This window comes from Curcuma longa, chromosome 12 (genome assembly GCF_044706935.1).
Source record: "Curcuma longa cultivar G26 ecotype Majalengka, Jawa Barat chromosome 12, ITB_CL_G26_1.1, whole genome shotgun sequence".
In the NCBI taxonomy this organism is placed as follows: domain Eukaryota; kingdom Viridiplantae; phylum Streptophyta; class Magnoliopsida; order Zingiberales; family Zingiberaceae; genus Curcuma; species Curcuma longa.
In genome coordinates, this window is record NC_133872.1 from 989,444 (window position 1) to 1,014,997 (window position 25,554).

Sequence of the window (25,554 nt, forward strand, 5' to 3'; positions counted from 1 at the left end):
TATGCATTTTAGTTTGGTAGAATTACATACACAATATATTCAGTTTTGACAATGAAAAATAATTAACAAAACCTGAAATGAATCCAGAGCTAACAAATCATAATCTGAAACCACACCAACCTGCAAAGCCAGAGAGAAAGAGGCACCATATGATTAAAGAATTCATGGGCAAACATGGACAAGTGAGTCATTGAACAATAAGGCAAACAAAATAAGCATAGCGAATGAAAGTAAATTTCACACAGTAGAGAGGAATCAGGATAAAAGTAAATAAAATTAACATTGCTGGACCAATAACGATGAACTAAAAGTCAGAGGGATATGAAAGAAAGAGGCAGACTGCTGCAACAGAGTGTAGCACCATCAATTCTTGCCCTTATTTTTCATTCCCTCTCATTTTTTCCTTTGACAAAAGGCAACTCACCTAGATGATCTTTACTGTTATCTATTACATCTTCATTTCCATTTCTATTGTTCTTTAAGAGAATTTGTCAAAGACCAACTATTCATAACAAAAGACATAATTGCTTTTGCATCTAAATGATGTAGTATATCACTCTTTATTACATCTGAACCTCAAGGAATAAAAGGGAGAAAAGTGGTGTTCCTTATACGTAACAAACAACCTCAAAGAAAAGATAGTACCTTCAGTTTCTAACATAAATACTATATGATCAACTAAAATATATCCACCTCTCAAGAAAAAAGTGATATGTATAAAAAAAGGTGATATGATAAACTCATTTGAATTCGTTGTTCTATTCTCCATTATTCCAACATTTTTATTCCATAGTTCATTTTTTCTAGGACTGTACAATTTAAATATTCAAATCCCTCATATAACTACAAAGAGAAGATAGAATCTTCAATTTCTAGCATAACTTCTTTATGATCAACTGAAACAGATCAACTCTCTTTAAAAAGTCATATGGTGAAAAATGAAAAAGGATGAATCAATTTTCACATCATCAAGAAATAGATATGGAGAAAATGTTCTGTGGCAACAAGCTATCCGTAAAATGCTTGATTATCACAAAGAAGTATTTGATAACTGAAAACAAAAGAAATGCAGCAAAGAAAATTGCATACCAAGTTCCAGTCATCATCAATCACAGGAAAGCCGGTGACCCTATTCTCTACTAAGAGCTCCAGTGCTATTCATTTCATTTGATGTGTTGGTTCAGAAAATTTCCATGGACAAAAAGAATAAAAAAATTAACAATTGTTACCTTCATCGATTGATGTAGAAGGCTTTACAACATGAAGATCTTCCTTCTTGGTCATAAAATGGCCAACTGTGTAAACCCCATTGTCTTGCTACAGTTTGAAAAGTACAAAAATTTAACAAACAAATATGATTTACCGAACCAAGTTCATTGTAGCCAATACTAATTGAAAAAAAGTAAGAAAGCCACATGGAAATCATTATACTCTCACAGTAGTATTAGCGATGGGGATGAAATAGATTCCAGCTAGGTAGGTGCCCTGAGTCTAAGTGCATATCAATTGAATGATTGTTTGATCGTACAATATAACATAAACAGAACCCTTATAAATTGTAATCACCATATCAAAACTAAGATAAAATAACTCAAAAAATATATAGATCCAAGATTACCCTTGTTGATATTTTCCAAGCCAAACGACACTCATAAGTACTAGATTTCCCAGTTGCAAATCATTTAAAGCACAAGGTGTAGGCCTCCCACTGTAAACAATACAGCCTACTTCAATTAGTCTCTCTTCCTACACGATCAGCTTTTCATTAGTTTTTTTAAACATGAGAGTTATTGGCTAGCTTCAATTAACAATTAAGTATGAGAAGTGGTTCTTAATGGAAACAACTAGCTGTAGAGATTTTAGGATTTCAGCTATTGCAAAATCCCATGTTTTCAGCACTGATCGATGCTTTCCATTTTCACCTTTCATTCTTTAGATTGCCATGTATATTGTTTTCGCATCTTTATTTGGAGAGCCGGAGAGGTAACTTGTGTATATAAATTTGCATTGCAAACCAAAGAAATACAGAATACAAATATGCAATCTTCCCATAGCTTTATCAATTAACAAACAATTCATGTAAAAACCAAAAGCTTTTGCATACTAATACTGTTCTCTAGTACACCATGCCTCCTGTCGTGGGCATCCACAGCGAAGAAAATTCGCATATGACCCCAAATTCAAGAATTAGCATATAATGCAAAGACCGCATGTTAGAAACGAAAGATCAATCGGAACAAAGATGGAAGAAAAGGTAAAGGCGAAGGCTTTCCCCCTCTAGGGCTCAGAATTAAGTCCTCATTGACACACAAAAGGAACTCGCCGAAAAAGTGAAGAAAAAAGAGAGATCCACACCGATGTGACGGTCCCGTTGTGAGCTAGCGCAGTGGGTGGTGATGCAGGAACCGGAGGGCGTAAAACGAACAAGCGCTGACGCCTTGGAGCGAGGAATGGAGCGGAGCGCCGGCTATGGAGGGGGAGCAAGGAAGGCGATGCATTCACGCCGAGAGTGGGAGGAGAACGGGCAAGGACAAGCTCCATGGATAGCATCTCCCCCCTCGATACCTCTCTCTCCTCAATCGCTCGCTCGCTCGCTCGCTCTCTAAACAGAGGTCGTCGCCTCGCCGCGGGTGCAGGCGTGGAGACTGGGGAGTGGTCCAAAATGAAAGGCGTCGCGGGATACTTCCCCGCTTGTGATTTTTTTTTTGCGTCATCATTCTTTGCCTCTCCATTATTATACTTCAGATTTTTGTTGTTTCAATATAATATTTTATTATATTTTCTTTAAATATTTTCCTTAATGTCAATATGTTTTTTTTAAAAATAGTCTAGGCAAAAGTTAAAAATAAGAGGTATTTTTTTAATTCTAATTTAAATAATTTTAAAAATATTTAATTATGAGGGATATTTTGTGGGTCACAAATTCCTTATTTAACACTATACGAAGAAACTAACGTCGGAAGAATATTGCCCTCCAGGGTTTCTTTCTCTTGCTCCGTCTCGTTCACCTCTTTTTCTTCTTCTCTGATCCCTAATTAATTCCTTACCGATCTCAATGACTAGGGTTTCTGCTCCTCGGATCTGAGATCGCCTCGAGTGTACATATCTCTGGCGCACCTCCTGGATTAAGGAGACGGGCACCCTCTTCACCCGGATGCTCTCCTCGCGGTTGCTCTAATTGATTCCTAACCGATCTCGGTGACTGGGGTTTCTGCTTCTCGGATCTGAGATCGCTTCGAGCATATCTCCGGCGCACCTCCTGGATAAAGGAGATGGGCATCCTCTTTACCCGGATGCTCTCCTCGATCTTCGGCAACCGCGAGGCGCGGATCCTCGTTCTAGGCCTCGACAATGCCGGGAAAACCACCATCCTCTGTGAGTGACACCCCGCCCTCCCTTGTTCCTTCACTGATTTCTTGGATTGTGAGGTTGATCTGGTGCTTTGTTTCAGATCGGCTTCAGATGGGCGAGGTTGTTTCTACGATACCAAGTCGGTGAATCTCTCTCTCTCTTTCTCTCTCTCTCTCTCTCTCTCTCTCTCTCCATTTTGAAGTTTGGAAGATTCCGACTGTTGGTTGTCTTGTTCCGTTTCTATTTTGTTTCAGCGATTGGATTTAATGTGGAAACGGTGCAATACAACAATATCAAGTTGCAAGTCTGGGATTTGGGTACGTCATTCATTCTCTGATATTTATTTGTTTGATCTAAATGCTTTCTGTTAGTAGGTACTGTTGTCTTTAAATTGACACGGTAGATTGATCAGATTTTATTGCTACACTTGTGGTTGATGCTTAGTTAGGTTTAGATGGTGTTATCATTTCGCTTAGTGATGTTTGGATAGGATCCTAGAATGATGATTGTGATGCATATTTGTGATAGCATCCATCATTCAAGATGTAAGCATTCCACTTCTCATTTTTAGGGAGTTCATGCAGGAATGAAGATGAACTAGATCTACCAAGTGTGAATTAGAGCCTCTTGATCATAGAATGTGGGTTTGGTGCTCATTTCTGGCACATGTTTTGAGCTTCTGTACTGGTTATTGGGTTAAGGAAATGGACTGATATTACTTAGAAAGAAAAATTTTGTTCTTCAAAAGGGGGCAATGTTAAGAAAAAAAAGTAGGAATTGAAGCAAGTTTGTGGTAATGAGTGGGATTACTGATAGACTTGCATAAAACTAGTTATAGTTTTTTTTACCTAATTTATGAGCATTTCTTGATCCCTTCTTGCATGGATTCGAGTTAGATATAAAATTCACTTTGGAATCAAAGTAATTCTTGCTTTGCTTTTGGTTGAGGAGCGCTTACTTCTTCTTTCAAAACCCATTGGTGTTTGCATAATTGATTGTTCCATTTGTTTACATTTGATATATTGTCTAGCTTGTATCGTATGCCACACTGACGAGTTGTTAAACTAGATGCTAACCCCTTTGTACTTATTGTTGAAGTTTGGCCTACCAAGCCTAATGCCAGCCATAACATTTTGGGTTTGGTTATGATATAGTATTTATTTATAGTATGCAGAGATTTATCATAAAATAAAGCAGTTCTTTGCTTTAAAACTTTCACTTCTTTAGTAATGGATGCACTGTTGACAATCCTAGTGGATGTTTGCATTCTGTTGTAGATCACACCAATGTCGGTTCAAAGAGGTTCAGAATTGCATTAGGATTTGAGTCAACCTCATAAACACAATCAAAAATGAAAATTCTTAGATATTAGTAGCCAATGTGGCCTTATGAGAATTAAATTATCGGCAGATATGTAATTTTAGATACTTCAAATTCATGATTTGTTTGTATGAAAATTCTTAGATATTAGTAGCCAATGTGGCCTTATGAGAATTAAATTATGGGATAGATATGTAATTTTAGATACTTCAAATTCATGATTTGTTTGTTTGTTAGTTGTTTTTGTCTCTTTTAAGGATAGATATGAAGCGATCTTCACTTATATATTACGAACCTTCTCTGCTGTTTGTTGTATCTTTCGATGATTTTGCTTCTGACATGACTTTATTGCTTAACTGAACAGGTGGACAGACAAGTATCAGGTAGCCCCTTTCCAGATTTTACCTGTCAATGTTACCATGGTTTCTTCTGCATCTTCTGAATTTACTTGTCCATTGTCAAATTCTTTCCTGTTGGGGTGTGTTTCCTTTTAGAGAAAGGAGCAAGAATGATAGAAAAAATATGCATTTTTTGGAGAGAGAGGTGTGGAAAGGAACCGAGAGGTTTTTTTTCCCTTTCACTCTCTCAAATTTTATCCATTCTAAATATATGAAAGTTATCATCACAACCACCTCACAATGCTCTAACTCGAGTCCATTTGCCATCTCTACATGTGTTGTCTGATCTTTACTTTTTTATAAAATAAATGAGGATATAATACATTTCCTAATTCCTCTTTGTTTCCATTCTTTCCTTACTAGAGAAAAATAGGGGCTTCTTTTATCCATTCATTTTCCATCCCTACCTCACTTTCTTTTCTAGTTTCTGCCTCTCTAAGGAAACACAATATTAATTAAATGCTCGTCTCAAATAATTCTGCTCTAGATTGGAGCTCATATTCTGCACATCAACATATGCTGGTTTTACATTATGTTTCATATGGGATTTAGAGTCCTTGAAAAATTGGAAGGGATATTGTTTCTGTGAGTATTATCCTAGTTTGTGCATGGATGAAGATAGTTTCCGAGTCAAATTTGTATTATCTTTAATATTATGTGAGTTATGATATTTTATCTGTTCTCATAATATTATAGACCATAAATCACTCAGATGCTTGAATATTTTAATATAAACATATGATTTATTGATTGACCCACTAGTTTGACCAATATACTAGTAGTGAATCATAGCTGGATTAGGTGATTGGTCAGTCAAAGTCTAATGTATACCCATAGATATTTTTTTATTTATTTTGGCATATGCACTAACTTATTGATGCGCACTATAATAACTAATGTCATTATGCTTTTTTTTTTCTCTTTCTTTGTAGACCATATTGGAGATGCTACTTTCCAAACACTCAAGCTATCATATATGTTGTAGATTCGAGTGACACTGATAGGCTGGTTACAGCTAAGGACGAATTCCATGCTATCTTAGAGGTACATAAGTCGCAAATATATGTTTTTATTTTGTAGTTAGATGACAGCCAATTGCACCTGAATTAAAGTAGACAATCAGAAAGTTTACTAAGAAAACCCATTCAGTCCACATCAGATGGTCATTATACTCAATGAGGAATTTAATGGTCTTGATTCTGTGTCCACACATTGTTTTCAAACGCATCGTTTTCATATTTATTTTTGACATCACCTGTTTATTATGTCCCTAAGGAACTATGCTGCTGCATCCAAATATGTATCATTTTCTTCATGTATGGTAGGGTGTTTATTCTTGTGAAGCTGGCAAACCTTTTGCAATTTGCAACACTTGAAAAATCTACTGGCTTCCATCCTTGACAACCAACTCATTTCTTGACGATCACTGTTTTGTTAGTTTGAACTGGCGATGGATTCTAAATGGCATGAGTTAAGCAAGACCTATAACCTATGTGTTGCTGCATACCATTTGCAATCTTGTTGCCCAACAATAGAATTTTATTATATTGTCCCTTGATTGAAGAACTGAATAACATCTTCATACATAACTCTGATAACAGAAAGAAAGTTCCACTAGAATTTTATTATATAGTCCCTTGATTGAAGAACTCAATAACATCTTCAGACATGACTCTGATAACAGAAAGAAAGTTCCACTTATCAGGATTATCATAGGCAATAGCATCATATGATTTGATGATTTCTTCAAACGTCAAAGGTTAAATGCTTTGGGAAAGTTAGTCACAAGTCGATAGTCACTTCTTGTGTCTTTTATTGTCATACCATATAGTTCATCTGCTGATTGAATATATGCTAGTCTCTGTGTTTGGGCTCAAATTTTGGCGCGCGAGAAAATTATCATTTCTCATGCATCTTAATCTCAATTGTTAATGCATTATCAAAGATAAAGATTTATTGACAATGAACTCATTTAGAAAGTATTCATAGTTTTCACAATCACCATTACGCGATTGTTGTAATGGTCCCATCACCAACAGCTGCAGAGAACAATGAAGTTAGCTACAAGAGATATGGCTAATAATTGAAAATTTGGGGAATGGAAAACCTAAACTAAAAATTGACACCTATTCACATTAAGCGCCAAATAGAGGAGTTGGAAACTTAGAAGTCTTGTTTTTAGTTTTGGATCTTAGATCACACTTGGAGAAGTTCATGCTACAATATTATTTATAACATGTAGTTGTGGTCATTTTGTCCATCTGGCACATGTTATTCTAAATATAACCTCAAAAGATGATAAATAACTTATGGAAGGGAATGAGTCATAATACTATCCATTAAAGAACTATGAACCTTCTGTATGTTTTTGAATTATTAGTTTCTTAACCCGTTATTTTGATAGAACAATAACATTAAAAAGTTCCACATGGACAAGATCATGATGGAATCTCTGATCTCTATATCATATGGAATCTCTGATCTCTATATCATATGATGCTCATATAATTTTAGAGCTACAATTTGGATTCAGCGGAACAGCATATAACACTCCGTCAGTCATATGTATGCTCGCAAAGCACTGTAAATTTTCATAGATTTCTATTAAATGTACTACATTGGATGAATTTGCATATTTATTTTATGGCTGTATTTATGATGGTAATCCATCATTTGTTTATGTTTTTTTTGTAGGAGGAAGAGCTAAAAGGTGCCGTTGTCCTTGTGTATGCTAACAAACAGGTGGGTGAATTACTCCTGTCTGAGACAAGTACTTATTTCTCTTCTGTCCCTACTTTATTTGTACTGGGAAGTTGAGTTTTATAATCACTTGATGCTTTTCACTCATTTCCTTCCATTGTCTGAGAGCTTACTGAGTAATATGTTGTGTCACTAAAGATGTAATGAGATTTTATCTATAAATGCACAGGATCTTCCTGGTGCTCTGGATGATGCTGCAATAACAGAAGCCTTGGAACTTCACAAGATAAAAAATCGGCAGTGGGCTATCTTCAAAACTTCAGCTATAAAAGGAGAAGGGCTATTCGAGGGTTTGGATTGGTATGCTCTATAAACCTTTTTGATATGCAGATTAAGTACTAGCAAATGAGGATCACATAACAATGTTTTTTTTATAAAAAAATTATTTTATTTTATAGTGTTTTCACATAACCAGCTTCACTTGGAATGACTGCTCATTTTTCTTTTCTTTTTCTTTTCTTTTTTATTTAATGCAGGCTTAGCAACACTCTGAAATCTGGCTAACTTTTTGCAAGACCTCGTGGAACTCAGTCAGTCAGACTCAGGTGTATTCTAAAGGCTGCTTGTGGTTGTATGTTAACTAACATCGATTTCACGTCTTCTTTCGATGTTGGCTAGTTGGAGATATCATAGTACAAATTTTACATGCAAAGGGTTGAAGTCATTGGAGTGCATTTTTTTTACCTTATTTTATTCTACGAAATTTTCTTTGGAACCATCAAGAAATTGAAATCTGAAGCAAATTTGATGGGCTGCATCAGCCATCTGAAATGCTGTTATAGTGATCCCATTGGAAATGACTAGAGGCAATTTTCATTTCAAAATTTGGAAATTATACAACAGAAAAGTACAAGTAGACTATAAATCTGGACGAGTATTCCCGTGTTTTGTGATGCCCTGATGGAATAGCGGTCTTTAATATTTGTTGTATTGCCATAAACAATACTTAGTTTCCAATTCGTGTTTTTTTTGCCCGTCAGATTTGGAGTTTTGGACAAGGTTGTTCTATCATCTAATTGAAATGACATTGAGAAGCTGTAAAGTAAATTTATTTATTAATTTAATAAATTATTTTATTAAAATAATTATTTTAACAAATTATTTTATTAAAAATATATGAATTTATTTTATTTTTTTTAACAAATAATAAATTATATTTATTAATTTAATAAATTATTTTATTAAAATAATTATTTTAATAAATTATTTTATTAAAAATATATAAATTTATTTTAAATTTAAAAAATAATAAATAAATTATATTTATTTATATATTATTAATTTATTATCATCATTAATATTATTATATAATAATAATATTAATTTAATATAAAAATAAATTAAATCAAGGTAGTATAGTAAATTTTAAATGGATTATGATTTATTCCTTTCAAATAAATAAGTTGAATTAAATAATATTATATTATGTTTTATATTTTGTAACCTTGATTACGTTATTGATTACCAAGTAATCACATAACTAAAGTTATGTATAATAACTTAATCAGGTTATGTATAATAACTTAATCAAACATACTCTTAAGTTAATAAATAAGAGGATTAGAGTTTGAATTTCAATAAGGATTAATATTTTGAAGGCCGAGTTCTAAGCATATATAAGTTGTGTTTCTAATTTACTAAGGGCATTTCTAGTAAAGAATATTTGCTCGAGTGACTTGAAGAAATATCCCCATGGACAAATATCCTTCATTAGGGCATCTCCAATAGAGGGTATTTGAAGAAATATCCCCATGTATCAAATATCCCCTATTTGAGGGGATATTTGAGAGGTGATTAGAAATCATCGAGCAAAAAATTTTGCCCAGTGATTTCAATTATTTTATTATAAAAAATATATATATTAATAAAATAACGATCGGATTTATAAATATTTAGTTATGATATTTGAAAGTGAGATAGTGATAATAGGTGGGACTCATAAATATTTGGTTTGTGGTATATTTGATTGTGAAAGTATTTGAGGAAAGAAATATTTGATTGATGATGTGGACGTAGGGACCATAAATATTTGAATGAAATATTTGGTAGCATTGTGGATGCCCTTATGGGGGAATATTTCAGCGATGATTAGAAATCATTGGGCACAAATTTGTGCCCGATGATTTCTAATTTTTTAATAATAAAATTTTTTAAAAAATAATAAAATAAAGTATAAGTGGGTACATTGCATGAGGAGGTGGATCCATAAATATTTAATTTGTGGGATATTTGAGAGATAGGATATTTAGTTAATGATGTGGATGTAAGGACCATGAATATTTGATGAAAATATCCCGGATGCTCTAAGTAAACGAATAATAAAGTCATATTTAATGAACAAATTGCATTAGCTAATTAAGGATCACATGGGGAAAATAAAAATTAAAATATCGTTAATGTGTTTCGTGAAACACACTTTCAACTAGCTGATAACGAAGATAAACATTACAATACCTGAGAATCTATTTTCGTTATCATCTTTATATAGCAGAGTGTTTATCTTCCGTGCGAAGTGAGGATAAATGAGCAATGTCTTTAGCACCATTGATTTATTAACAAAACTGATTGAACTATTTCGATGTCTTCAACAAAAGGTGGAATTAGTTACCCCAGCGGCTCCACATGGTCGGCTCCATGACTATATGTGAGAAGATAAATTGAAAAGTTACAGTTGATCACGATGGAGAGGGTATTGCCTTGGCTTCACTGAGATTCGACTTTTGTCTACTTCAACAAATTTGTCCCATCGTAACTAACTCAATTATGCCCCGGGAACAACTATTTTAATCTCAAAATAATAAAGTGAGACGATCAAGAACCTATCGAAATGACTGAAGCAATCTCGATAAGTATTATATATTCTCATTTATATTTATTTAATTTGAAAAGACTGAAATTATAAGGGAAAAAAAAAGGTTAAAGAGATGCATGGCAGGTAGGGTTGATCCACCAAAACATATATACTTGTTGTGATGCCGTCTGAACTTCTTCAACCAGCCTCACATTTTTTAGTCATCGCATTGCAAATTGGAATTAATTAATTAGTTTTAAAAATAATTCTGATCTACTGACTTATCTAATTCTATTACCAATCTAATATAATTAAATTAGGGTTAATGCAGGGAGTAGAATTAATATTATGAAAGACATGTTAGGAAATAATTAATAGGTTCATCATAATTCATGAGTGCCATATCATTTTCATCATATCCCTCTCAACTCCCACTGGCCAATAATAATTAATGTCTCGACCATAACTCATTAATTAATCCCAATTAGCTAGTCAAATACGTTTTCATTAAATTTGGAATAATTTATATACAGCGGAGTTCTTCATTATTATTTTTCTTATAATTGTCAAAAGGACTCTTCAATTTTAAAAAATAATATCTTATTTTATTTTATCTAAAAATAACATTTTTCCAATATCATTATGCTCTAATTTAAAATAAAATTACTACTTATTGAATATTACTATATCCAAATTCACATCAATATTTTGTTAAAAAAATATTACATATTTAGCCGTTTTAGTTAAAGTTACTATAATAATAGGATGAAGTATTATTTTAAAATTATGATGACTTTTTAATAAAAAGAGATTAAAGCACTGTTCTACATCATTGTCCTCTCTAGCTGGTTCTTCTAGATATGCAATTAAAATCCCCATTTAAATCCCTTCTCTCTCTCTCTCTTTTTTTATGTTCATGCATGCTCTTGCAATTGAAAAAAAAATTATTTAAGAGAAAAAAAATTAATTCCATACCATTCTTTGCTGTTCTGAAATTAATTCCATATCAACGTAGCACAGTGTCCTAGATTTCATCGATGTTTATACAAATTAAATTGTGCTGATCAACCATATTGCAATTTGCAGCAACAGACTTGCTGCCTCAAAAGTCTCATCGTAATAGGGTTAATTATTCAATTTAATTATAAACATCTATCTGTCAAGTATAAAAATTCAAACCCGTGAATAATAATGAAAGAAAAAAAATTAAAAGAAAACGTCCTTTTTTTATTAGAATCATCATATTAATGATCTTCTTTTAATTTTTATTAGAATCTCTCATTCTTTCTTTCTATCTAGAGCATGTAATAATTAACGACGCCCAGCTTTATTGCGGTGGCTATCTTAATCTATAATTATGCCACACATCATCACTCTTCTGAGAAGGTGGATCTGTCATTTTAGCGGTCCCACGACCATCTGTGAGGAGATAAATCGAGAAAATATAGTTGATTATGACGCAGGAGGGTATTGACTGACTTCGCCAGGATTCAAACTCTTGCCCTCTTCTACAAATCTAATGCGTTGTAACCAACTCATCTATGCCTGAGGGCCACACACATCATCACTCACATGACATTGCTCTTGACTTCCAAATCCTAAGATTAACACATTGACAACTTACTCAACTTGTCAATCCGATCAATTAATATAACTAATTCATGGCGTTGAATTCTCTTTAAACGTTCATGTGATTATTTATGGCGACGCATGCATGCAGGCACACTGTTTCTGTCCATTCCTCCGTATCTATTGGAGCTAGCAATAATTGAAAATCAAATCTATTTATTTCCCCAACCATAAAGTCAAAGACCATTAATGCGACCGCCATTATTTTTCCAGTGGGTAAATATTAAAGCACCGATTATCATATTCCCATTATTAACTGAGCAATCTTTCTTTCTTTTTTTCTATTTCTTTTACAAAATATGGAATCCGTTCCCACATAATTGACCTTACAATTATTTATGGAAAAATAAATCAAAAAATTATAATGGATCACAATGCAAAAAGATAATTTAAATTTTTATTCTCTTTTATAATTATGTTACGTCATAATTAATTGATCTATGTCTCAGAGCAACTTATTATCCATCGCTCATGCTATCTGTGCGCAATAATGGCAGAGGCAAATGGCCTGGGTGACCGAGCCCATCCTGTGAATGTGACGCTGACACATGACTCGACCAATTAAAACGGTACCATGCAATTGTTACGCAATCTAATGCGTGCATATTTTGCAATGCCCGATGTTATTTTTATTTTTATTTCGGGACCCACCTGTGATTTGCTGTTTTCGAAGGGAGACAGGCATTGATGGGGAGATGCGCAGTTGCTAATTATGAGCCGGCCGGCCTAATCACCATCAACTATAAAAGGCAAATCACAATTTAATGATATATATATATATATATATATATATATATATATATATTTTAAATTTAAAATGACAAGGGGGTTTTTAAAAAGAAGACATGGTAAAAGGATAACCTTTTGATCTTTTTTATTAAAAGGGCGTTATTTGTCGTGACTATACTTTAGCTCTTCTAAGAGTTTAAAGATAATTAAAAAAGGAGGAAAAAAAAGAAATAATAAATAACGAAGAAACTCGTTCGATGTTTAATTTCATTTAATGAATGGCCTGTGGCTCCAACTTCGATTTCAATTTCCCCCCTTCCGCGTTGAAGAAATGGCCTCTGTTGAGTTGAGGTACCTTACAGAAGATGTATGCCTTTATATAGATGACGAAGATGCTCTGCTGCAGAACACATCCTGCATCTCTGCGTCACACAGCAAGAGTGAAGAAGAGGCAAGGAAGAAAGGTCCTCTGGCCTCTCCTGCTGATCTCCTCTCATCCATTATTCTCCTTTCTCTTCTGCAGACGAGATCAAAATGGTGACTGCTCCTCTGTCTTCCTGGCCGTGGGTCAATTTGGGACTCTACAAGGCATGCACGCACGCACGCAATCTTCTTCTTCTTCTTCTCCTCCTCTGCTCTGTACGCTTTTATTTTCTTCTGATCTAATTAATCAACTTGGAAGAGAACTTGATGCAGTATCTGTTATGTGCGCCACTGGTTGCCAAAGCTGTGAGCGAGTGGAACAGCCATGGAGAAGGAGCAGGGTGGTTTCTTCACCTTCTCGTACTCTTCAGCCTGAGAAGCCTCGTCTTCCAGCTCTGGCACAGCTTCTCCAACATGCTCTACTACACGCGCAGGCGCAGAGTCATCCCCCACGGCCTGGATTTCCACCAGATCGACCGAGAGTGGGACTGGTAACCTTCTTCAGATCTCCTGAATCAAACAAGTTCAACGTGTGCGAGTAATTGTTTGAGGGTGGTTTAATTTTTTGCAGGGACAATTTTCTGATACTGCAAGCTCTGGTCGCATCCATGGTGGTGTGGCGAATAGTGCCAGGATCGGAAGGGATTCCTGTGGTGCAGTCCAAGGGATGGCTGATTGCTCTGTTGGTGCATGTGCTGGTCTCGGAGCCTGTGTTCTACCTGGTGCACAGAAGCTTTCATGGAGACTATCTCTTCTCTCACTACCATTCAATTCACCATTCGTCGCTGGTACCACAGCCCATGACAGGTCGCTACTTTTTTTATTGAAAAAACGTAATTAATGCTATATTAAGATGAAGGATCTAAGTAATAAGTATTGAATTCGATGGAGATGGGATATAAAATACTTGCCTTTTGTTTGATAATTTATTATAATTGATAGTTGAATTAATGGTCACACCCAACTACTTTGGGTTAATTACGCTTAACCACCTGATAATTTATATGCATACCCAGAGCTTTGGTTAACTTTTCAAGTGTTTTACATCGTTTTCGACTTTTTCTCAGAATCTGATTGAACGGATCATAAACTAGTTGCACATGGCAAGTTTATTCATAGAGTTCTCGTGAATCAGAATAAACTAATTATAAAATATTGCTCCAAAATTCAGCCAGATAATTAATTTCCAAAGTAATTTTAGAATATATATTTTCATCGCATAAAAATTAATTAATCTTGCTGGTTTGTCATCGTGCTGGTGGAGCAGCCACGTTCGGAACGCCACTGGAGAACCTGGCGATGACGGCGGTGATGGCGGCGCCTCTGCTCGGAGCCTTCGCCGCCGGCCATGGCTCTGTGGGTCTCCTGTACTCCTACGTCCTCGCCTTCGATTTCTTGAGGTGTTTGGGTTACAGCAACGTGGAGATCTTCCCCTCGCAGCTCTTCCACTCACTGCCCTTCTTACGTTACCTCATCTACACTCCCACGTAAGTCATATATATCTTCATTAGCTCATACCATCCATTGATTAATTTTTCATTTATTCCCCAATTACAATTAATATAATTAAGCAGGGACTGTACAGCCATTACATTGATCTAAATTAATCGCATGTGTATGGCGGAAAACGTCAACATGTGCTGCTTCACCTGTAAGAATTTATGGTCACATTAATGAACGATTTATTACAATCCAACAACTACCATTAATTGCCCACCATCGTCCTATTTTCAATGGCGCTCTTCGTTTTAAATTGAATTCAAAAGTTTATATGCACTGAGAACTTGAAGAGGAGTAATGAACTATCATAATAGTATAATGAACTATCATAATATGACAGATACTTAGATTGATTGGTCGAAAATATTTGACAGGTACTTGAGCATCCATCACACGGAGAAGGACTGCAACTTTTGCCTTTTCATGCCTCTCTTTGATTTACTGGGGAACACTATGAATAAGAAGTCATGGGACTTGCAGAAGGAGATAAGCTCAGGTGCTCGTGCTTCGTTTTTTCTTGAACAAGATGAAAAACTATGAGTAAATATCTAATAATCAATTTGTTAATCAAACAAAGCAGGGAAGAACGAACGGGTTCCGGATTTTGTCTTCTTGGTGCATGTAGTGGATGTGATGTCGTCCATGCACGTCCCGTTCGTGTTTCGTTCCGTCTCTTCTAAGCCATTTGTGGTCAATCCCTCTTTGCTGCTACTTTGGCCCGTCGCCTTCTCGGCCATGCTCTTCATGTGGGTGCTCTCCAAGACCTTCTCCCTCTCTTTCTACTACTTGAGAGGTCGCTTGCATCAGACCTGGGTCGTCCCGAGATATGGCTTTCAGGTGAAAATAGTTAATCAGTCAGTTAATTTAAGAACGACAGTCGTCTGATGCTTGTTGCTGTCGTTCTTGCAGTATTTCTTGCCCTTTGCGAAACGAGGCATCAATGAGCAGATCGAGATGGCCATACTTAGGGCCGACAAGTTGGGAATTCGAGTTCTTAGCCTTGCAGCATTGAACAAGGTTGGGTTGCTGCCGATTGCCAACTTCACAATGTTGTTTCGTGATGAAATTGTCTCTGTTTCCCATACAGAATGAAGCACTGAATGGCGGCGGGACACTGTTCGTGAACAAACACCCTGATTTAAAGGTTCGAGTCGTCCATGGCAACACCTTGACGGCGGCCGTCATCCTGAATGAGATCCCGAGGAATGTGAAGGAGGTCGTCTTGACTGGAGCTACGTCCAAGCTTGGGAGAGCAATTGCGCTCTACCTTTGCAGAAAAAACATACGAGTTCTAGTAAGCCAATCAAATCTAGCTATCTATCTCCTTCATCAACTATATTGCTTATATATATATGACCTCACTGATTCTTGATCGCTGACTACCACCAATAGATGCTGACTTTATCTACTGAAAGATTTCTAAAGATCCAGAAGGAGGCCCCGACAGAGTACCAACAGTATCTAGTACAAGTCACCAAGTATCGAGCGGCAAAAAATTGCAAGGTGACAGAAACAGCAATTGTATATACTTCCGACTTAGCTTCCAACCATAAACAATCCTATTAATCTATCAGTAAAACGCTGCAGACATGGATCGTGGGCAAGTGGCTCTCCCCGAGGGAGCAGCAATGGGCGCCTGCCGGCACACACTTCCACCAATTCGTGGTGCCTCCCATCATTGGCTTCCGAAGGGACTGCACCTATGGAAACTTAGCCGCCATGAGACTCCCCAAGGACGTGAAAGGATTAGGTTCATGTGAGGTAGGCTATATCTACAATTGATAGAAAGCCAAATTAATCCTGCTATTAGGTTTCTGTATGTAAGCCTCAATGATTACCAACTGAATTAATTACAGTACACGATGGAGCGAGGTGTGGTGCACGCTTGCCATGCTGGTGGAGTAGTCCATAGCTTGGAAGGCTGGACGCATCATGAGGTGGGTGCTATCGATATCGAAAGCATTGATGTGGTGTGGAGAGCTGCGTTGAAGCATGGGCTAACACCTGCTTGAAACACATTGTAATTTAATTAAGTTCATTCTGGACCTGCAGTAATCACCACAAGTCACACATAATGCTTTTATTTGAGAATTAAAACTGGTTATTAATGGCATCAAAAGTGTAAACACAATGTAATTCATTCGATGTTGATTGGGGGAGAATTAATTTTCTAAGAAAATAACATGAATAAGCAAACTAATCTGCCAAAAATTTCTTAGTATCAGATTCTCTACAAGGAGCTAATTGATTTGTAGGCTAGAAACAAAAGCAAACTAGGGTTATCCATGATCAAACTATCATGGAGATAGGTTCGACGTTGGAATTTAGTCATCACATATTCAATCTTTGTTGGCACAATAAGAAAGATTAGTGTTCTGCTGCTCCAGCTGAAAACGACTGGTCAAATACTCAGAATGTTTCTATGTAATTTTTATCTTCGTTTTCATTACTGTTTGTAATACAATATCTATTAAAATGTTACTAATTGTATTGTTTTATCACCATTTCAGAGAGTAGAGTTAATAGAAGACTCCTGGACCTATTGCTGCCTGATAAATAGTGAACCGAGATTTAGAATTACTATTGATGCAGCTGTCGTAGATGATGTGGCTTCCTCTGGAGTAAAGGTCAGTCAAGTGCAGGTCAAGGTCCGGAATGACCTGGTGAGATGAGTCAACATGAACTTGGGAAAATGGATCCCACTAGGATGAGATAGCTGTCACTTTTGGCTCAAACTGTACTTTGGACTTAGCGTGGGCTCAATCCTGGACCTCACTTGGGCCTCCAAAGCCATCTCGTCTTGACCATCTCGGTTCTCGAGTCTCGTCTCGACTGTCTCGGCTAGGTGAGATGAGTCAACATGAACCTGGGAAAAAAGATCCAACTAGGATGAGATAGTTGGCATCTTTGGCTCAGGCTGTACTTTGGATTTAATGTGAGCTCAGTCCTAAACCTCACTTGGGCCTCCAAAGTCATTTCGTCTCGGCCATCTTAGACTTGGGTCTCGGCCATCTCAGTCTCGGCCGTCTCGGCCATCTCAGTCTTGAGTCTCATCTCAGCCTTGCATCTCGTCTCGGTCATCTTAATCTTGAGTCCCATCTCGGATATCTCAATCTCAAATCTTGTCTCGCCCCCTCCACCTCGGCTGACTCCATCCTAAGCTCCACCTTTAGATATTTTGTGAATCGTTATTTTACGTGGCCTACTAAAGGGGACATGAATATTTTTCGAGCACACAACAGTCCAAGAATAAACAAACGGTTACGAAGTTATCAGACCTGGTCCTCTTAGATACTCCTTTTTTGCACATAAGGTCAAAAAGAAACGGTCGCCAGACCTAATTCCCTTACAAGTTACTATAAGGTGTTATCCCATCTGACGTGGAGATGCTTTAGGCAGATTATAAGAAGTCCAACATACAGTGGGGGTTCTTGTAGTAGTCTTATAGTTAAGATGCTTTAAACATCTGCAGTATTTTACCGGAACAACTATCAAGAAGAGATAATCATTTTTATAATCAAGTCGAGATGTCAAAGAACTTGCTATCAGAATAACAAAGGCAACATAAAAAAGTATATATAATCCAGTATCAGTAAGAACGTAAATAAAAAGAAAATAAAATATTGGGAAAAAAAAGAGAAATACAAAGACAACCCTACCCTTACCTATACCCTAGAAAAAAGAGACATATTCATCAGTTTCAACTGTTCCATATGCCATGCCATCCAGCAAATTAATTGCGTCAAACAATCATCACATGAACAGCGTGTCGTATTCTTGCCGCACTAGCCATTGCCGAAAGCAAACTTTGTTTAGAGCATCAAGCACATGATGAAAGCTCCTTTTTCTCTCAGACATGCTCATGGTGGATCAGTGAAAGTTGTTTAAAGGCATGCAAGAACTTTAGTCTTCAAATTCACATATATATATATATTAAACAATATTAAATACTGAAAATTAGATGGATCTCACTGAATCCATGCTCCCCATGCAGCATGTCAACATGCCCCAAATGTTCTTATTATTGTTTTTCATAATAATAAATAATCCTTTAATATAATAAACTGAATACAAATGGCATTGGTGTTTAGTTTATGAGAAAGCATTAGAGGTAATAGATTGTATCATGATTTTATACTTGGAGTAGAAGTTATCTTTCTATATATCAATATAAGCAATATAATATTTTTTATTCTCAAAGTCTAATATGATGTATAAGTAAAATAAATTAGTTTAATTTGAGAGTTGCTGATAGCAACGTTTAAACCATTCTATTGGTCCCTAGAATTCAAAGTAGCCATCAAAGATCCATTATTATGTCAAACAAGCAATAAGAACATTGGTCCACCAACCTAATAACTAAAGGGCTCCACCTATTCGAAGCATATTTAAATCAAATTATTATAATAAAATTTTAATAATATTTTTTAAAAGTTGAATTTTCTAAGTACAAATCATGAATGTTATCCTAATTCTTTGGATATTTTTAATTATTCAATTTTTGTAGAAATAAATTATAAAATTTGTAAAAGCTTATCGTAAATAATTTTCAAAGCATAAAATGTTTGTAAAGATATATATACTGTAAAAAGTAGAATTTTGTAAATTAAAACTTAATAGAATTAAAAATCTAAAACAGTCAAATTTACTGTAAACGTTAATTTTCGAGTAAAACTAAAATCTATGAAATTTTAATAATTTTTTATTCGATTTAAATAATTTCAAACTTATTTTAATATTTATATTTTTGTTTATTACTACATAAATATAAATTAGGATTTTATAGATATTTGTTACTGATTAGCCTCGAGTGGTAAAAGGGGGCACCAGAAAAGAAATGTCACTCTTCAATTTACCTCTCAATCGTATTCAACTGAATTCTTTTAATGATTCTTTTTGATTTTAAAAACATAGGATACCCTTTTCATTTTCCCCTTAAAATTTTCTCATATTACACTTCCATGTGACCACATCAGTTTTTCAAATTTGGAGAGGTAGGTGAGGCGATAAATGCGGAAGTTCCCGTTAAAAGGATTCGTGATGAAAATATCTCAAGAACGTGATGTTGAATTTAACATCAATATGATATTGAATTTAAAATTCAATCCTTTGAGAAGTTGGTTATTATAAAATAAATTTATTAAAGTATGCAAGAGTTGAATTTTGATCAAATCAAAACAATGCCTTTTCCGTAGTGGTCAATTGTAATTTTTTGATTTATCTCTTTACAAATGATTGTGAGGTTGATTGTGTGAAACTACTCAAGTAATAAATTTTACTTTTTTTTAGTAAAGTAGATTTAAAAAAAAATGATAATCCCAGTAGTCAACATCTCTGGGGGTGGCCCGGTCTCACGGAAATTTCCCACCGACCATCAGGGTAAATCGGGAAGCGCATACGGCGGTCAATCCAGATGTCCAGCATCCTTTGATTGCGTTCCCCATTTAGAAAAATTCCTACAAATACGCCATACTTTTAAATGAGCAATTTAAAATCCAACACTACACGTTGATTTTAAAAAATCAACGTGAATAATTCTTAAATAATATATTTTTATATTTTAAATATATTAAAACATTAATAAATAATAAAATTTATTTTAATATCGTATTAAAATTTTTAATATGTATGATATATTAAAATTTCTGATATTTTGTTCATATTTAAAGTTTTTAGATTTATTTGAGGGGTTGGTAAGTAAGAATCTATAATATCTGGATTAATAACGTTTTCCATACTTCGATATCCATATTTTTTCCACTTTAAGAAATAGTTGGGTAAGTAAGAATCTATAAATCTGAATGCCAAGTTATGAGAATCCAGTCGCAAGATAAATAAATCTGTGTGCCCAAATCTAGCCTCCCCACAGCTCACAGCTGTAAACGGTCAGTTCTGAGCATTTACATTTTGGAAGATGAAACCCAGCTTTCTGATGGGCGATGGGTCCTGCTTTGAATGCTTGCTTTTCCAAAGTTTTTGAGATTTAAGCAAAGCAGTACAATCTCATTAAAAATCTACTCAATGCGATTCAAGTGGTGCCAGTTGCTCTCCAGCTGAGCCATAAAGTCTTCAATGGATTACCAATCTACCACCTTTTACTTCGCACCTCCACATTTATTACGAGCCCTCATCCACCTCTCGTTGATCAAGAACAGAGATTATTGAATGAAGAAAAGCTTGGTGCTTTCTTCACGGCCAAAAACCTGAAGCTCCTCCCTCCATCTGACTTCACCTGTGGCTGCTGTGCTTGTGAGTTGGTGTCAGCCTCAAGGCGACCTCGGCTTGAGCTTCCTCGCTCTCGGCAAAGGGTTAAACTAATTTGCTGCTCTTGGTGCTTAAAGGTGCTCTGCTGCCATGATTATCTCCGTAAGGTCGGTCTCCTTTTTAATCGCCTTTTTGAATTGTTACGAGTGTTGCAGGCTTGCAGCCATGGCGGACGGGAACGAAGAAGAAGAAAGGAGAAGTAAAAATCTCATCTTTGCGTGAAATCGCCTTGTGTGTTGCTCCCGCTCCCTATCCTTGGCTCGGAATGGCCGCCGGATTCCTTGCCTTTTTCCTCTCCGTTTCTCTTCTGCTGAGGTGCTCGGCCTCGCCGGAGCCGAACACGGACGCGTTCTTCGTCGCCGAGTTCTTCCGGAGGATGGGGGCGCCGCCGCCGGCCAATAATGGCAGTTCGTCGGACGTTTGCTCGTGGCCAGGGGTCTCCTGCGAGTGCCAGTGCGGGAAAGTCACCGGCTTGGTGGCTTCCGGCATCGGTCTCTCCGGCCCAATCCCCGAAACCACCATCGCGAAGCTTAGCGCGCTACGAGTTTTGGATCTCAGCGGCAACAACATCACCGCCCTTTCATCGGACTTCAGCGAGCTGTGCGGCTCTCTTTCGAGCCTCGATCTCTCCGCTAACAACATCGCGGGGTCGCTGCCCGGCAACATCGGCAACTTCAAGCTGATGGAAAGCCTCGACCTTTCGCACAACCGCTTCTCCGGCGAGATCCCCAGGGAGGTGGGCTCACTCACCAACCTCAGGCTGCTTAATCTCAGCGGCAACTTCTTGGAGATGAGCATTCCGGAGACTTTGCTTGGATGCGTCGCCCTGGTGTCAATCGATCTCTCCAACAACAAATTGGGGGGAAATCTTCCTGTTGGATTCGGTTCTTCCTTCAAGAACCTAACCACTATGGATCTCTCTGGGAACCGGTTTGCCGGAAAGATGCCGGATTTATCCAGTCTGCCTTCGCTCGCCTATCTCAATCTCTCCGGAAATCTCTTCCGGGACTTGTCTCTCGGGGGACTCCGAGAGGCATTGCAGGTCGTGGACCTGAGCAAGAACCAGTTCCACGGGCTCATTTCTCAGGTAAACCTCAGCTTCACCTCCAATTCGTCGTCTCTGATCTATCTTGATATGTCAATGAACGAGCTCACCGGAGAGTTCTTCCTCGGTTTGGGAGACTTGAGATCATTAAATCATCTCAATCTTGCATTTAACAAGTTTTCCAGCCAAGAATTTGTTCACATAGAACTGCCTTCTGCACTGCAGTATCTGAATCTCTCCAGAACCAATCTCACTGGCCGTATTCCATCTGGTATCTCTCAATTGCTTGACTTGCAGGTATTAGACCTTTCACAGAATCATATCACTGGAAGCATTCCTGAGCTTAGCACCAGAAGCTTGCGAGTGATCGACCTTTCGCAGAACAATCTCACGGGTGAAGTCCCAGAGTCCTTGCAAGAGACTCTACCCAGGATTGAAAAGTTCAATTTTTCCTTCAACAATCTTACTTACTGTGCTGAGAAACTTCCATCTGCAATGCTGAATTCATCATTTATAGGATCACAAAGTGACTGCCCCATCGCAGTAAATCCAGATAATGTTGTGTCCAAGGGAAGGACACATCTTGATCTCAAGTTAGGATTTGTCATTGCTTTATCAGTGTTCTTTTCCTCAGCAGTGCTGATCTGCCTTGCACTTGGATGCCGAAAGAGGACAGGGTCATGGGCAATCAAGCAACTGTCACACAACGAGGAGCAGAACGTCTCCGGTCCCTTCTACTTTCAGACTGATTCAACAACTTGGGTTGCAGATGTCAAGATTGCAAGCTCAGTCCCCATCGTTGTCTTCGAAAAGCCACTGTTGAACTTGACCTTTACCGATCTCTTGAATGCAACTTCCAATTTTGATAGAGGAACCTTACTGGCAGAGGGAAAGTTTGGGCCAGTCTACCGAGGATTTCTTCCTGGAGGCATTCATGTCGCCATGAAGGTTCTGGTTCATGTAGCATCTGTGACAGATGAGGAAGCTGCACAAGAACTCGAGAGGCTTGGGCAGATCAAGCACCCAAATCTAGTGCCCTTAACTGGTTATTGCTTAGCCGGGGAACAAAGAATTTTGATATATGATTATATGGAGAATGGGAACTTACAGAATCTACTTCATGATTTACCACTCGGTGTACAATCAACTGAAGATTGGACTAGTGATACATGGGATCAAGATAATACTTGTGCGCAGAGTATCACGACCGATGGACTGACAACTTGGAGATTCCGACACAAAATTGCTCTGGGCGCAGCGAGGGCATTGGCTTTTCTTCATCATGGATGCTTCCCCACGATTGTTCACCGAGATGTGAAGGCCAGTAGCATTTACCTTGATTCGTCTATGGAACCAAGGCTAGCTGATTTTGGCTTGTCAAGTTTGGTCGGGAATGCGACATTTCATGGATCTGCAGGTTATGCTCCTCCAGAGTTTTCAGATCCAGAAAATGCATCAGCAACCATGAAATCTGACGTTTATGCATTTGGGGTGGTGCTTTTTGAGCTTCTTACAAGGAAAAAACCGATTGGAGACGAGTATTCTGAAGACAAGGAGACTAATCTTGTCGGCTGGGCACGGGCATTGGTGCGGAGAAATGAGCTAGCGAGATTGATCGATCCGAAAATAAGGGAAACAGGAGCTTCTGAGAAACAAATGGAGGAAGCACTAAGAATTGCTTATCTATGTACAGCTGATTTGCCATCCAAGAGGCCATCCATGCAGCAAATTGTTGGTCTCCTCAAGGACATTGAGCCTGTCATTGGTGGACAATGAACTGCAAACTTCAATTCAGATATGCAATTATATAGCAGGCATGAGCTTCTCTGAAGCAAGGTGTTCTTGTCTATTTTTGCTATAATTATGGCTCATTCTCTCTCACTTATTCTCTATAACACTTGGTATATAACCACTTTTTTCTAGCACAAACTAACTAATTTCTCTTCAAACTAGTAGCAAAAGTGTTCTATCATCTTCATGTTCCAGTCGCTGACTTGTATTCCTGACTTGAGAATTCAACAGTTTGGTTCAAGAAAATAGTGCTTGAAGGTTGAGTTGGGATATATTTAGCGCAGTTTTTACAGTTATTTGTTTGCTTCAGTAAATAATCGAGTCTCTTTATCTAAGCAACCTATAGATTAAGTATTGACAACAATTGTATCCTGTTTGTAATGTCCTGCAAGCCATTCCATAGAATCATGGAAGATGGTCAGATCTCATTGGCTTCTGTGGCAATTTGTTTCGCTATCATAAGACCACAAATTTCAACTAAAAATTTTCTCATCAGATCGAAAGGCATTCAGTTTTTTCTTCCTCCTCTTTATATTTTTGCATCGAAGTTCTCTCTGAGTGCTGCTACTAGATTCTATCATCCTTCAACTACATTGCGTATGATTTTCTCATCTGTGTATATGGAAGGGACTCTGAGAATCTGTGTGCAGCGTAAGCACGATGATTTGCTTGCGCAAACACTCCATATCTCATCGTTGTATCTCATTGTAGGGCATACGTCGTCGTCGGGAAATCGTGTTCCTTTGGACAATTTAAGTTTAGCATGCAAGAGAGGGCATGAAATGGCGTGTGACCTTCTCCAAGTGACCGAAACAACAAGCCTTTTTACCCGCTTGTTCCGTCTCCAGCGCCATTCTTTTAAGCAATGGCTTCTCCTTTCTCTCCTTCTGCTTCTGCTTCAGATCAGAGAGCCCGATGCCGACCCCTGCGGAGGACTGCGGCCTGCTGGCCGTCGACTGCGTGGTGGTATGCTGCTGCTGCCCCTGCTTGCTCCTCCAAGTGACGCTCTTCCTTTTCATCAGACTACCGGTGAAGTCGACGAGAATTGTTCTCCGGCGGATCAAGAAAAGGCTGAAGAAGAATGGCAGGAGCAGGCAGGAGATGGAAGGGAAAGCTGCAGTTAATGGAGCTCAAGGAGACCTCTGCGATCTCTGCGAGGGGAGCTCGTTCGCGGATGAAGCTGAGAAGGTGCTGCAGGGATTGATGGTGGATGATGAAGGTAGAGTTTGGGCGGAATCAGAGAAGGTGTGGGAGGAGTTGATAGGGGAGGAAGGACTGTTTTGGTTTGGCAGCTTCTGGGGCTGTGCTGCTTCACGCGTGTAGTCAGTAGTTCCAAAACCTTGTAAATGAATTGAGATTGTTGGTGTACAGTGTACAGTAAAGGAAAAAATACATGGAAGAAGTTCACTGCTTAATACCAGTAAAAAATTGTCTCTTTGTTCAAAGTTTTCAGGACAAAACAGAATGGTGATCAATGATTAACAAGAACTCGTATAACAAAATGGTGACGAGATGTTAACAAGAACAAGGAAGCAAGTTGTTCTGACCTCCAC

The 25,554-nt window shown here is 37.4% G+C and overlaps 5 protein-coding genes across 5 annotated transcripts; 4 read left to right on the forward strand and 1 right to left on the reverse strand.

Annotated features, from left to right (window-relative positions):
- Positions 1 to 39: 39 nt before the first annotated feature.
- Positions 40 to 2,662, reverse strand: LOC141843393 (CBS domain-containing protein CBSX2, chloroplastic-like). The gene is made up of 4 exons (XM_074731464.1): positions 2,356 to 2,662; positions 1,230 to 1,317; positions 1,090 to 1,154; positions 40 to 120 (listed from the first exon to the last, which is right to left on the reverse strand). The coding sequence occupies exons 1-4, from the start codon at positions 2,548 to 2,550 to the stop codon at positions 40 to 42; spliced, it is 429 nt and encodes a 142-aa protein (XP_074587565.1). The 5' UTR covers positions 2,551 to 2,662.
- Positions 2,663 to 2,972: 310 nt separating this feature from the next.
- LOC141842953 (ADP-ribosylation factor 1) lies at positions 2,973 to 8,517 on the forward strand. The gene is made up of 8 exons (XM_074730948.1): positions 2,973 to 3,375; positions 3,452 to 3,490; positions 3,606 to 3,668; positions 5,036 to 5,054; positions 6,002 to 6,113; positions 7,764 to 7,811; positions 7,999 to 8,129; positions 8,306 to 8,517. Exons 1-8 carry the CDS (start codon positions 3,273 to 3,275, stop codon positions 8,331 to 8,333), a joined length of 543 nt encoding a protein of 180 aa, XP_074587049.1. The 5' UTR covers positions 2,973 to 3,272; the 3' UTR covers positions 8,334 to 8,517.
- Positions 8,518 to 13,414: 4,897 nt separating this feature from the next.
- LOC141843104 (very-long-chain aldehyde decarbonylase GL1-2-like) lies at positions 13,415 to 17,052 on the forward strand. Its single transcript, XM_074731133.1, has 11 exons — positions 13,415 to 13,566; positions 13,675 to 13,892; positions 13,973 to 14,208; positions 14,669 to 14,888; positions 15,276 to 15,397; positions 15,482 to 15,738; positions 15,811 to 15,918; positions 15,989 to 16,195; positions 16,294 to 16,404; positions 16,489 to 16,662; positions 16,758 to 17,052. The coding sequence occupies exons 1-11, from the start codon at positions 13,513 to 13,515 to the stop codon at positions 16,911 to 16,913; spliced, it is 1,863 nt and encodes a 620-aa protein (XP_074587234.1). The 5' UTR covers positions 13,415 to 13,512; the 3' UTR covers positions 16,914 to 17,052.
- A 3,964-nt stretch (positions 17,053 to 21,016) lies between these two features.
- LOC141843708 (putative LRR receptor-like serine/threonine-protein kinase At2g24230) lies at positions 21,017 to 24,273 on the forward strand. Its single transcript, XM_074731758.1, has 2 exons — positions 21,017 to 21,242; positions 21,321 to 24,273. The coding sequence occupies exon 2, from the start codon at positions 21,431 to 21,433 to the stop codon at positions 23,984 to 23,986; it is 2,556 nt and encodes an 851-aa protein (XP_074587859.1). The 5' UTR covers positions 21,017 to 21,242; positions 21,321 to 21,430; the 3' UTR covers positions 23,987 to 24,273.
- Positions 24,274 to 24,916: 643 nt separating this feature from the next.
- Positions 24,917 to 25,334, forward strand: LOC141842952 (uncharacterized). Its single transcript, XM_074730947.1, has one exon. The coding sequence runs from the start codon at positions 24,917 to 24,919 to the stop codon at positions 25,322 to 25,324; it is 408 nt and encodes a 135-aa protein (XP_074587048.1). The 3' UTR covers positions 25,325 to 25,334.
- Positions 25,335 to 25,554: the final 220 nt, after the last annotated feature.

What these genes read in the sequence shown, in the direction of transcription:
- LOC141843393 (XM_074731464.1), bottom strand. Translation starts at nt 2,550, where the DNA reads ATGCTATCCATGGAGCTTGTCCTTGCCCGTTCTCCTCCCACTCTCGGC. An exon ending in ACAACGGGACCGTCACATCG is followed by an intron (nt 1,318 to 2,355) that starts GTGTGGATCTCT and finishes TTCAAACTGTAG; the next exon opens with CAAGACAATGGGGTTTACAC. An exon ending in TTCTACATCAATCGATGAAG is followed by an intron (nt 1,155 to 1,229) that starts GTAACAATTGTT and finishes TGAAATGAATAG; the next exon opens with CACTGGAGCTCTTAGTAGAG.
- LOC141842953 (XM_074730948.1), top strand. Translation starts at nt 3,273, where the DNA reads ATGGGCATCCTCTTTACCCGGATGCTCTCCTCGATCTTCGGCAACCGC. An exon ending in CGGGAAAACCACCATCCTCT is followed by an intron (nt 3,376 to 3,451) that starts GTGAGTGACACC and finishes GCTTTGTTTCAG; the next exon opens with ATCGGCTTCAGATGGGCGAG. An exon ending in CTATTCGAGGGTTTGGATTG is followed by an intron (nt 8,130 to 8,305) that starts GTATGCTCTATA and finishes TATTTAATGCAG; the next exon opens with GCTTAGCAACACTCTGAAAT.
- LOC141843104 (XM_074731133.1), top strand. Translation starts at nt 13,513, where the DNA reads ATGGTGACTGCTCCTCTGTCTTCCTGGCCGTGGGTCAATTTGGGACTC. An exon ending in TCAATTTGGGACTCTACAAG is followed by an intron (nt 13,567 to 13,674) that starts GCATGCACGCAC and finishes AACTTGATGCAG; the next exon opens with TATCTGTTATGTGCGCCACT. An exon ending in GAAAAAACATACGAGTTCTA is followed by an intron (nt 16,196 to 16,293) that starts GTAAGCCAATCA and finishes TACCACCAATAG; the next exon opens with ATGCTGACTTTATCTACTGA.
- LOC141843708 (XM_074731758.1), top strand. Translation starts at nt 21,431, where the DNA reads ATGGCCGCCGGATTCCTTGCCTTTTTCCTCTCCGTTTCTCTTCTGCTG.
- LOC141842952 (XM_074730947.1), top strand. Translation starts at nt 24,917, where the DNA reads ATGCCGACCCCTGCGGAGGACTGCGGCCTGCTGGCCGTCGACTGCGTG.